The sequence below is a fragment of the Oryx dammah genome, unplaced genomic scaffold (assembly GCF_014754425.2).
Source record: "Oryx dammah isolate SB20612 unplaced genomic scaffold, SCBI_Odam_1.1 HiC_scaffold_16, whole genome shotgun sequence".
Lineage (NCBI taxonomy): Eukaryota > Metazoa > Chordata > Mammalia > Artiodactyla > Bovidae > Oryx > Oryx dammah.
The window spans coordinates 38,562,882-38,575,361 of record NW_024070200.1 but is presented as its reverse complement, the minus strand read 5'-3'; the positions used below and the strand labels follow the sequence as shown (position 1 = coordinate 38,575,361).

The 12,480-nt window shown below is 53.1% G+C and overlaps 1 protein-coding gene across 3 annotated transcripts in view; it reads right to left on the bottom strand.

The window, feature by feature from the left end:
• The window catches only part of ACSBG1 (acyl-CoA synthetase bubblegum family member 1), a 66,180-nt gene that overhangs the window by 34,147 nt on the left and 19,553 nt on the right, over nucleotides 1-12,480 (bottom strand). For 2 of the 3 annotated variants that reach the window (XM_040257364.1, XM_040257363.1), the window contains exon 2: nucleotides 4,924-5,024. In XM_040257364.1, the coding sequence (XP_040113298.1) occupies nucleotides 4,924-5,024 (101 nt within the window). Of the gene's footprint in view, nucleotides 1-4,923; nucleotides 5,025-6,010; nucleotides 6,110-9,419; nucleotides 10,900-12,480 lie in introns of those variants that run through there. The other variant, XM_040257362.1, reaches the window with a different exon arrangement.

Here is a 12,480-nt window from a genome sequence, read left to right as displayed (position 1 = left end):
AGGCCCAGATTGCACTTTGTACTGCCTTCCTCCTTCCCCCGCCTCCCCCTCCCTCCCTCCCTCTCATGTTGCTCCAGCTCCTCTTGGCCTGACCAGTCCTACATCTTATCAATCGCCCTTTATGCTGCGGGTGACTGAGCAGGCAGGGAGCTGTGTTCTCTGGGGCTCTGGAACAAAGGCTTCTAAACAGCAGAGAAAGTCACTCTTAATTCACTGGGAAAGGTCGAAACAGGAGAGCAAGAGTGGAGAGGAGAAACCCAGAGTGTTTTCTGAAACCTGTGGGAAAGGCCTTAGAACGAAGCAGATTAAGCAGAAGGAGGGAAACTCTGATCCTGGATCAATCCATGTTGTTCTCCACCCAGGACAGACCTCTCTTCAGGGTACCGGATCCCACAGCCTCTGCTGCAAAGGCCCGTCTGGTGACCAGCACCAGGAGGATGCCCCTTCACACAGGGACCCTCTGCTAAGAGTCTTTGGAACCCATTTAGCCCTGCCAGACACTCCAGGGATATATAAGGCAAAGAGGCCATGGTGGCTTCAGGACCCGACAAGAGATTAAAGTCAAGACCTGCCTGGGCCACAGCAGTGTATCCAGCCCCAGGCACACCTATAATTGGCAGAACTGGAGATTTTCATTAAGGTAAGTTTTCCACAAGTATCCCCAGAGGCTCTGCTTTTTTAGACTGGTAAGGTTAAGATTACCACAAGTTCCCATTTCCTCTGACCTCTGCGAAGTCCTTCTTACCTTCCCCTACACTCGCTTCAGGCTGAAATGATAGCCCATCTTCTACCTCACAATGTCTCCAGGAGCCCTGCCTGCTCCAGCCGCGCCCTGCCTGCTCCAACCGCGGGGTCTGAGCTCCCTGAGCTCTTTCCAGCAGAAACACCATGTCTGCCCTTGAAACGTGTGGGAGGGTAGGAGCGTGGGACACAGGGAGGCCTGGAAACCAAGCCTGGCTGAGTTCCCAGACTCCTGACCTCCAGCTGAAAGCTCCCCTGTGGATGTGAGAGTCGCCTAGGGAGAGTGGGTGTGGGGAATAGGCCTGACCAGCACTTCTATCAGCCCCATCCTCAGCAGCTGCTCCCCCTGGACACCCTCCACTCCCTGTGGTCTTGACATTGCATTGCTCCAGCTGGGGTTCCTGCTCAACTTAGAAAGGGCTAGGGAAAAATGTATGTCTAGGTTCAGCACAAGGCTGCCTTTGTATGGAGGTCAGATCCCCACAGCTCTGCAGCCTGACACAGTAGAAACAGCCATCTGGGCTGCTCAGAGCCCAGCCTGGGGAGCACAGCTCAAGGACTCCCCAGCCCCTTGGGAACTTGAGGAGACTCAGGTGAACACTGAATCCTGCAGGCAAGGTTCCAAGAGCTCCCCAGAGAGGCTGCAGCTCCGCAGTTAGGAGACAGGGGCTTGCCAGGGTGTGCAGGAGGGGAGGAGACCCCACCTAAACAGTCCCAAAGAGAGCTGTGCCAGTTCCGACTTTAAGACCAGATGTGACTCAGAAAAATCACGGAACCTCTCTGAGCTCAGTTTCCTACCAAGTGTGACCGATAGAAGTGCCTACCCTACTGCTGCCAGGAAGAGAAAATGAGAGAATGCAAGCCAGTCCCTTAGCACAGAGCCTGTGCCAAGTGGCCTCAGTCATGCCCAACTCTTTGTGACCCTGTGCACTGTAGTCTGTCAGGCTCCTCTGCCCATGGGACTCTCCAGCAGGAATGCTGGAGTGGGTTGGCATCCCAGTCTCCAGGGGATCTTCCCAACCCAGGGCTTGAACCTGCATCTCTTAGTCTCCTGCATTGGTAGGTGAGTTCTTTACCACTAGCACCACCCAGGAAGCCCGGCACCAAGCCTAGCAAAAGCTGCTTTTATTAATAGAGGGCAGATGTGTGGGTATTTAACCCATCTCATAATCCCCTGAAACCTTCTTCCTAACAGGCTTTGGTGCAGATAGTTGCTTTTTCTCAGTTTTATGGAAATGGCAGTTTTGAGGCCCCTCCCCATGCGTGGCTGCTCCAATATCCTCTTCCACACAGAGACTGGCCTCTTGGAGTCTCTGGGGAATTGTGAAACTAAGAACCAGGGCCAGACTGGCACCCAGTGGGCACTCAAGCCGTGGTGAATCTGGATCTTAGTGCAGCTGCATTCCAGAGCCTCCCCCTCCATACTTCAAAACCCTGGAGGCTGCATGAGATGGAGTTGGGCAGAGCATGACCCATGGGCCAGGTCTGTGGGAGTCAATGAGGCCGGCTTGGCACTGTCCTTGGACCCTGTGCCTGGGGTCCCTTGGGCAACTGTGCCTCCCAGATTGTCCCTGTCTCCTAATCCCCAGCTCTAGATGCTAAACTCCCAAGGGCAGACCACTCAGCTCAGGCCTAGGCCTACGGGGAGTTTAAAAGTCTGAGACCAGCTAGAAATTGTCCTCATCCAGGAAGTCCACCCTGATCACCCAATTCCTAGATAGCACGCCTTCCTTCTTCAGCCTCAGTGTGTCCTTCACCCAGAGCCTGTCTGCCCTCAGACTAGGAGTTCTTGGAGGGCAGGAAAGAAACCTGTCCATCTCAGTATCCCCAGCAGCCTAGCCCTGTACAAAGGATGGGCAGTCCAGATGCACCCCCAGCCTGGCTGTCCCTACAGCTTTTGGAAGTCCTGGCAAATCTGAATGGACTTGCTGCCTCCCCTACTCCTCCTCCTTCCCCATCCCTCCATTAAAGCTGGTAACTTGCCCCCACCTCACTCTGGCCTGGCCCCTGGCTGCCAGCCCTCACTGACGGGACCCTCTCTGGGATTCCCTACCCACCTGTTTGAAATCTGCTTAGTCTCTTCCCTACTGCTGCAGGGCTGCCAGGTACTAATTCAGGTTAAGTGATTACAGCGAACAGGGTTGGAGGTTACTCATTCCTTCTTGGAAACACTTTGGGTACTGAATGCTCTGAGGACACTGAGCTTGCACCACTTTAGCTCCCTTCCTGCCCTTCAAGTTGCAAAACACCAAAGCCATCACCCACAGCCAAGACTTCTGAGCTCCAGGGTTTTGCTGTGCCCGTTCCCCAGGTGCTAATGGCTGCTGTGTGAACACTGTGGAGACAGAATTATCTAGTCAGGAAAGCAAGCCTGAGCAAGCCAATGGGACCTGCCAGAGGTGAGACACAGCAAGTCAGCTCTCTGCCCTGGATCCCAGGACGAGATGCTGGAGTTGCTTGGGCCCAGCTGGCCCCTCTCCTGGGCTCTCTTGGTGCCTTTCTAATGCTTCCCTTCAAAAATCGGTCAATCTGGGGCCTCCCTGATGGTCCAGGGACTAAGACTCCACACTCCCACTGCAGGGGGCCTGGGTTCAATCCCTGGTTGGGGCATTAGATTCTACATGCCACCACTAAGACCTGAAGCAGTCAAATAAAAGAAAAAAGAAGAAGAAATCAGTCAATCCTTTCCCTGGTCCTAGTCTCTCTTCATCTCTGAGGAAGAGCAGAGAGGCCGAGTCCAGGAAAGTACACATTACAGGCCAGATCCCTGCCAAGGCCACTCCGAGACACCCAGCTTGGAAGAGGGGCGGCCGCAAGCCCCACCAGGGTGCGGGGAGTGGCATTTGGTCTCCAGGTCGCCAGGCAGCGAGGGAGTGGCGTACCCAGAGCCCTGGGCTGGCATCACCACCTCTTCGGTCTCAGCTTCCTCACCAACAAGGAGCATGGTGATCTGGGCCCAGTTTCTGCCTCCAGTCCATGACAGTGTTTGTGGCAGAGCAGAGAGGTCCTGATTCTGTCCCTGCCCTCACACCAGGCCTGTCCTCTCCCCAGGAAATCCATGTCAGAAGAAAAGCTGAGGGAAGAGACCTTGGAATAAAGGCCCCAGTCCTCTTCCCCTTCCTCCTGTCCCTGATTCTGGCCTCTTTTACTGCCCCATTCGGGGACCCTTAGAACTGGCCTCCCAGCTGCTACTTCAAATGCTACCACCTGCTACCCCTAAACCCACAATCCCTGTCTGAAGACACCAGATGTACCCACGTTGGAGATCATCCTACAAAATACTCAACCACCTAAAAGTCAACTTGCTATCTCCCTGGACAGCTCCCACCCAAACCCCTGAGGGAGCCGCGGGGGGCCTCAGGGACCTACCCCTAACCCTGGCTTCTCTGGAGGAAGCTGGGAAAACTCTGAGAAAACCAGCACCTCTGAGGGATCTCATCTCCCCGAGCAGCTGACACAGACTGGAGACACGATGGCAACAATGGACTGTCCCAAGGACATCTCAGAACCGGGGAAGCAGTGACCCGCTCCCCTGGGCACCGGTCACTTCCATTTTTTTAAACTTCCATTGTTGCTACAATATCGTTGTACAGCCAATAAAAGTGAACAAAAGCCGTGTTGTTACTATCATTTTGATGACTCGCCAGGGTAAATGCCTCCCTCAAGGTGCAATTATCTGGAAGTGAACGTCATTAGAAGAGCATGTGTCCTCCCAAAGCTTCAAAAACAACTCTGCCAGTGCCAGCCGGCCATCCTGCCCCTTGGCCCAGCAAGAAACTGCCTCAACCCACTTGGAAACTCCAAGGCCTCGTTTATCTGGGCCTCCTCTTCTCCTTTACCAACCCCAAGCCTAGATCCCAGGTACACAACATGTGCACCGAATGAGGCCCCAGGTGTCTTTCCATCGCTGACCTCTCTTCTTCCCAAGCTTGCTAAAGAGAAAAACCTTCCTCCCAGTGCCTTCCATTGAGCTTGGCCCCGATGGCCGTGGAAGGAGAAGGGACGTAGTGGGGTCCCTGGGGACATGGAGATCAGTGTTTCTACCTGGCCTGTTCCCCCAGGTTTTGTCCTGTGGGTCACCTGGGTTGCTTCGTAGTGTTCTGTTACCGCCCCCCTTCCCAGTACATCTGCATCCCTGCCCCGCCCACCCAGTCCTGCCCGGCAGCCTCCCAGCCAGCTCACCTGGAGGATTCAGCTGGGCATCTTTCACCTTCTCTGGGGTCGAGAGTTTGAGAGCATGGCTTAGGGGCTCTTTGGAGAGCGTCTGCCCATCAGTCAGGGAGCTGGAGGGGTAAGGGGAAAACAATTGTTAAAAGATGACAGGCTGGCCTGGGCTCCGGATGCTGGCCCAGAATGCGTCAAGCACCCCTGGGGGTGATACTGGCGTGGCTGCATCCTAGGGGGCTCGGAGGACAAGACCTTACTATTTGCAGGCGTTAACCTCACCCCCATGCCACGCTCTCCCTTCGGTTTCTAAGGGCTCAGTAGAAAGAAAACTCAAGCCCTGCTCTACTCTAATTTGCTGTGTGACTCTGGGAAAGCACATGAGTGGTCTCTCTGGGCTCAGTGTCCCCATCTGGACAGGGAAAGGTTTGGAGTCGGGCATGCAAGGTTTGAGGGTTGGGAGATGTCTCCAAGTCCCTCACTCCCACACCCACCAGCCCTCAGGCACTGAGCACAGCCGTTCTTAGAAACTCATGCAGAGCTGAGGACATTCCTACAGCTCTCCTGGCTCCTAAGCTGGCCCCCAAATGAAGCCCTCTTCCCAGTGGTGTCTGTGAGGGTGCCCTGGGCCCATTCCCTGAGGAGAGGAGAAGCATGGGACCAGGGAAACCTGGGGCTCTTGTCATCTGTCTTCACTCCTGGTCTAGATCCCCTTGCCTTCAAGGCTTGGTGGCCCCGCACAATGAATCCTCTTGTGGTCAACACAGCCCAAGGGGTTATTGGGCCTCTGCTATATACTCAGCCTCACTGATCCTCCGCATGATTCCTCCTCGGAGGAATCTTGCCAGACCTCAACCTTCTGGGTGGATGAGCAGATAGGGTTCAGTACACCTCAGGGACAAACAAGGCTATGGTATTACTCACCTCTGGGGACAAGTGTCACAGTAATAGGCTATATAAACAGAGCCTGGAGTTGTGCAGTGTGTAACCTGTGCAGCTGGTCTTGGCAGCCCTGAGGCAGGACCCTGGCTTCAGAGTCTCACCTGTCTGAGAGGGTGGAGCTGGTCCCATCCCTGCCCAGTTCCCAGGCACCTGGCTCAGTTACCTGCTTTTCACATTCGGTCTTACTTCTTGCTGGTACCGCAGGTTCAAACTGAGTTTGCGAACACACTCAGGCCCACCTGGCGGTAGTCTGTTTAAGAACCTGAGATAGGTTTGAAAACAAAAGACATCATGAGGTTTTGAAAGGGGGAGGGGGAGGAGGAGGGAGATAAGGAGTGGGGCGCCAGGCTGGTCCCCTTCTGGGGAACTTTGTGAGCAAGGCTGGGCCACAGGGCTGGAGCAGCCCTTCTGTTGCTATGGTAACCTGCTCCAGGAGGCTGCCAGAAGGACTGAAAAGCGTGCTTCTGGGATGAGGCCTGTTGTGCCAGCAGAGGAAAACAGAGGCATCTGAAAACCATAAGACACGTCCTGTGACTTTGGATCACTGGGCACTACCACTACTCTCTTGGGTCGTTGAGTAAAAGCTGCCTCCACTTTGGGACGAAGAAGACTGTGATGTCACCAAATGACCCCTGAGCTCTGGGCTCAGGCAATTACAGGGCAAGCTGGGGGACACACACCCAGCTAGGCTGAGGGTCCCACACTGAGAGTCTGGGGGTGGGGGATGGTATCCCATGAACTCGGTATAACATCCATGCTCTATCTTGGTCCCTACCCTCAAAAGATAGGGCTGCCTGCTTAAAGTGATCAACTTTTGAAACACCCGCTGGGTAGCCACCCCCAAATTGGCCAAGCCCATCGTTGGCTATAATCTCCCACCATCTTAACTGCTGCCTCTCAAACAAGCTTGTTTTTAAATCCTCACCATCAAAAGGTAGAGGCAGCGTTTCTGCCACCTAATCAAATTTGTGTAAACCGGTTCTGGTTTTAAAATAGCTAATCAAACACTAAATGAAAGGACACCTCAGGAAGCCAAGGGCCAAGGCTAACCATCAGATTAGAACCTTCTTCAGTCTATGGGGAGGAGAGACAGTAGGAAGCAACTTCCTGTGAGGGCCTCTCGGGAAGCGTCTGCCCGCCGCCCCTGCCCATTGCAGCAGCAAGCCTCTTGGGACTCAGTCAGTCACCTTTGCTGTCCTCTCCTCTCCTGTGTCCTGTGCTTTCCCTCCCTCAAGGACAGGGTGGATCCTGTCCCCCTGCCTGTACTTGGTGGTGGGACAAGAACCCCTTGAGGATGGCCCACGGAGGGTCATACTCAGCCCTCTATGGGCCTGAAGAATATTGGATGCTTAAGACAAGGCCAAAATCTAATTATCCAAATGAGTAAAGAGTACTCTGCCACTTGGCTCAAACCTTCAAGATTTAGTCCCCTTAAGGGGAGGGCACCCTTGCCCATCGACTGAAAGAGAATGTGCTGGACCTTCCTGTGACCTTTTCCTGCTCACCCAGGGTCAGACTAGTAACAAAATCTACTGGTTTGGCTTGTAACACAGAAGTGAGTCAAACTGCAGGGCGTGGAGGGCCATCTGCCCTTTTCTGAGGTGGCGGCTGCCTCACGGGCCGCTGCTGGCCATGGCTGTCTTTGGTCTTTAATCCTCACCTGCGTCACTAGTGGTCAGTTGGTGCCTCCATCACTGTGCTGGCCCGCAGTGGCTCACCTCCCTCCTACTCTGCGGGGTTTTTTTCGGTAGCAGACTAGTAAATAAAATAGCCAAGCTTGTTAGAATTGTTAAGGCAGAGGAGATGGCTTCCAAAGTGGAATTTATAATGTTTTCCTCAAAGAAAAGAGATCTGGGGAGAAATCCCTTCTGTTTTGACTCCTCAAGAGCAATTTGGGCCCCTTCTGATTCTTGCTGCTCTTCCAGAAATCACAAGTGAAAGTGAAGTCGCTCAGTCGTGTCCGACTCTTTGCGACCCCATGGACTGTAGCCTATCAGGCTCCTCCGTCCATGGGATTTTCCAGGCAAGAGTGCTGGAGTGGATTGCCATTTCCTTCTCCAAGTGGCTGGCAAATCATTGTGACAGGGGAAGTGTGAATACTATATAGTCAACCCATGGAGCCTGTCAAAGGTGAGGAACACAGTGTTCCCATCATTCTGGAATCTTCTACTAACACCTGGAACGTGGCACTCCAGAACTTGGCTCAGTGTCACAGGAGAAATTTCCTAAGTAGCAGAATGACAGTGATGATGAGGGGAAAGCCCAAGGGGACTGACTTGCCTCTGCTTTTCCACTCCCAGGAGAAAGAGGAAAATCCGAAAAGGATCCCTGATGAGGAAGCAGAAGTGGCGTTGGTAGTAAAGAACTCGCCTATCAATGCAGGAAACATAAGAGATGTGGGTTCAATCCCTGATTCGGAAAGATCCCGGAGGAGGCGCACAGCAACCCACGCCAGTATTCTTGCCTGGAGAATTCCATGGACAGAGGAGCCTGGTGGGCTATGGGCCATGTGGTCGCAAAGTCGGACGTGACTGAAGCGACTTAGCACAAGGATGCAAACTGCTGTCAGCCCCGGTTCACACACACGGACTGTGAGCATATTGCCTTACTCACTTTCACAGAAGCAAAAACTCCTTCAGCATCTGCCCAATAGTAGCACGGACAGCAAGAAACATTTGGAGGTCACATACGACCAGGTATATTTTGCGGTGTGGGGGGTAAGCAGAGGCTTCTGGGAGGGCTTGCACTTTCCTTTCCCTGAACTGGCTCTCCTTTCTCCTCCTAACTTTCCAGAAGATCTGATAGGAACCATTTAAAGACAGAGCCTGCCAATAGCTTCCTTCAGCTCCTCGTTCGGGAAGCCCTCCTGGATGATCCCCAACACCCTCTCACCCTTGTAGTCCTCAAACACACAGGTTTGGGCTTTGAAGGCCACCCGTAGCTTGGGAAGCTTCTTGAGAGCAGGGGTCATGCCTGATTTGACCCTGTCCTCTGGCCCTAAGTGCTCTCTGGCAGGCAGTTGGAGCTCAGTAAATGTTGGTTGGATATAATCCTTCTCAAGTCGTCACTATGTGTGTGACATTTAAGTCAAGGGCAGCCTTCATTTTCCATATGAACCCCTCATGGATGGAGATCCAGCTCCTATTTGTTTCTGTTGCCCTTTCTTCCCATTTAGCACTCTGCTCTGTATGCAGTAAGTACTCCATAAATGCTTTCTTGAAACAATAGAGCACTCAGATTTACCAGAGTTGGCCTGCCTGGGTTCAAGTCACTTTACTTGTTATACAACCTTTGGCAAGTCATGTACCTCTCTGAGCCTCAAGTTTTCTGCCTAAATCCTATGGCTATTGTGAGGATAACAGGATACGTGTAATGCTTAGGCTCTCACAAATCTTTTGGGGAATAAGTAGGAGGAAATTCTTTGGTGAGATTAGGAGGGTTACTAAACAGGGTGAAAAGTCGCAGTCCAAGTTTGGGGGTCCAGGTACCCTGCCGAGCCCAAGAACTCTTCTTCCTGGAAGGCAGTGTGGGAGCCAGGAGGTGGGAGGGGGGGTAGGATCCTTGTTCCTTACATGGTCCTCAGGATGGAGCTGGCAGACCTGAGCAGGAGTGCCTCTGGCATGGTCCCCGGAGGTGGCCACACCCTGCAAGCTCACCCTGGAGAGAACGAGAACCTCAGAGAGCCTGTTCAGGCGTCCCCTGGGAGAGCCGCATCAGCCCCAGAGAGGCCCAGCACCTCCAAACCGCCCTGCAACAGAGACACAGAGGGAGTCACCCTGTGGCTTGGCCAGGTCTGGGGCGACGGCCCTCCTTCCAGGGCATGACTCACTGGTTCCTGGCCTCGGTACCTGTCTGTAATTCGCCATCACCTAAGCCCACATGTTCTGATCACATTGGGAACGACAGAGCCTCGCAGAAGATGGCTGCCTTGGGCCCCAGGGCCAATCAGTTACCAGGATGAGCAAACACATCAGATTCCCGGCCTCCTGACTCCTGCCAACTGTTAGTAAACCCCTACCACCACCACCACCACCACTCTTTCCCATCCCTTTCTTGTTCTGGTTCTCGCCTCTCTCTGTCCTGGGGGCAAAGGGAGAACCTGTCTTCTTCGTGCTGCAGGGTATTTTCAATTGAGGGCATTGTCCAAATACTTTCCCCAATCCTAAAACCTCCTGAGCAGGGAGGGGAACTGTGCCTCCTTCTGATCCCACTGTCCTGGGCGCACAGACTGGTCCCTCTGCACAGCTGGAGCTCTTGACGGCAGTGACTTCCTACTGGCTTCCCTGCTGCCCCGCACAGCAGACCCCACACTCCATTACCGCTCTTTAGTTGGCCTGACCTGCCTGTCTCATCTCAAAGATAAGGCTCCCCAGGCATCTCTCCTGCGATCCCTAATTCCCAGCCGGAAGACTCCCACCGAGGACTTACAGTGATGGACTGTGCACCTCCAGGGAGGGTCTGGTTGCCACAGGGTGCTCACCTTCCTCTTTGGGGCTGGTAGGCACAGGGCACAGCATTCGCTGTGCTCCTTCAGCTAAGGCATCGTAGGTGTGGGAGCCAGTGCTTCAGGGTCCCTGGTCCCAGGTGATGAGGCAGTGGGGCTGGGCGGGCCTGGGGACCCGCCCCAGTCTGCCCTGGCACTGCTGGTGAGGTGTGGCCACAGATACCTCTGACCTACCTGGCACAGGTCCTTGCTGCCCACCTGTGAGGCTCACATAAAGAGGGGCGGGAGGTGAGGGAGGAGCCTGCGGATGCCAGTGGGTGTGTTGTCTGTCATCCTTGGCAGAGACGCAGGAAGACACTGTTCCTGCTGCAGGGCTTTCTGCCTGGAGCTGGTGCTGGGCCCCAAGGGTTAGGCAGGCAACCTGACCTTTTTGTTTGTTTTTTCAAACTTTTCTTTAGTAAATACACATATTGCACCCAGCGTTTTTATGTGTGTTGGCTCTTCGCTTCTTGCAACAGCCCAATGTGGATTAATGGTGCCATTTTCCAGGTGAGAGGCCCAGAGAGCTTTATTTTATTTTTTTCTCCTTCCTCTTTTATCCCCCCCTTTTTTTTAATGGGAGGATAATTGCTTTCCAATGTTGTGTTGGTTTCTGCTGCACAGCAAAATGAATCAATCATAATTATATATATATATATATATATATACAAAAAAAATAATTGTATATATACATGGGCTTCTCTTGTGGCTCAGCTGGTAAAGAATATGCCTGTAATGTGGGAGACCTGGTTTCGATCCCTGGGTTAGGAAGATCCCTTGGAGAAGGGAAAGGTTAAATATATCCCCTTCCTCTTAAACCTCCCTCCTACCCCTCTAGGTCATCACAGAGCACCAGGCTGGGCTCCTTTGCTATACAGCAACTTTCCACCAACCATATATTTTACAAATGATGGTGTATATGTCAATGCTACCTGAGAGCTTTAGACATGTTCGATGTCACACGCCCAGCAAGAGGCAGAGATGTCATTTGAAATCCAGCTTTCCATAACTGACTTTGAAACCAGGACACCATGTAAGCTGAATTTGACCATTGTTTGCGTCGTAAAACTCGGCTGACAGCTCCATCTCACATTGCCTCTAGAGAGCCCCTCTTCCATGGAAACAGTATCTCTGCACGTTGCCCTTTGTCCTCTAATGCCCTCACCACTTCCACCTCATTCCAGAGACTCTTGGGTTTGTGGCATTATATCTGCATCTTCTAAAACCTGGGCCCTGCTCTCTGGAAATGCCCCTGCCAATCACTGTGCTATTTCACCTTCCAACCCCAAATCCCTTTCCCACCTGAGTTGTCACCTGCCAATTGCCTCTGGGCTGAGCAGGTGTTGGAAGAGGTGAAAAAACAGAGGCCACTGGGTGTTAGGGGAACATTTAAGCAAGTCCTAAACTGAAGGCTCAGGTGCAGGGCACCACAGCAGGATGGGGCAGGGGTTATTCCAAGGCTCTCCACCCACTCAGATGGCAGTTGACTCCCAGATTGCTACACTAAGCTGGCATGTCACTACCAGCACACCAACTTCAAGAGAATTCTCCCCTTTCAAATTCCAATTTCTTAACAGTTTTTTTCTTGACAGTGATCCTCGCCCACTACCACTTCAGGGCGCCTGACAATTCAGGTCTGGGGTGCTGCCCCTGAGCCTCTCATGGATCAGGAGCCCCTTTGAGAACTTGCTGGAAGCCCTCCGCTCACCCCTATCAATGTGCCCAAATGCTCTTGCCATTTCAGGGCACCCAGGGTGCTTTGGAAATCCATACACCCCCAACCCCAATGAACCCCAGAAAGAAATGCGGATCCTTCCTCTGTCCTAAAGAGAGTGTGGATTGCCCCACTTTTTCCTCTTCCTCCCACTTTCCTGGGGAGGATAGAGCATTGATGTTGGAGTTGGCACTGGGGGTCGAAGTTGGGGGGGATGGCGGGAGAAATGTCCTCACTTTGCGGGGCTAGCAGGAATGCATGCCCAGATCCCTCAGCTCCTCCCAGGCAGCTCACAACTCCTCTAAATGGAGAGTTTCCAAACTGATGAGGAGGCTGGGCAAATGGGCTTATTCTAGGCAGGAGGACTTGGGAAATGTGTCATCATCCCTTTCCATCCCCTCTCAAAAACTGCAAGCTTGCCTTCCCTGGCAGATGT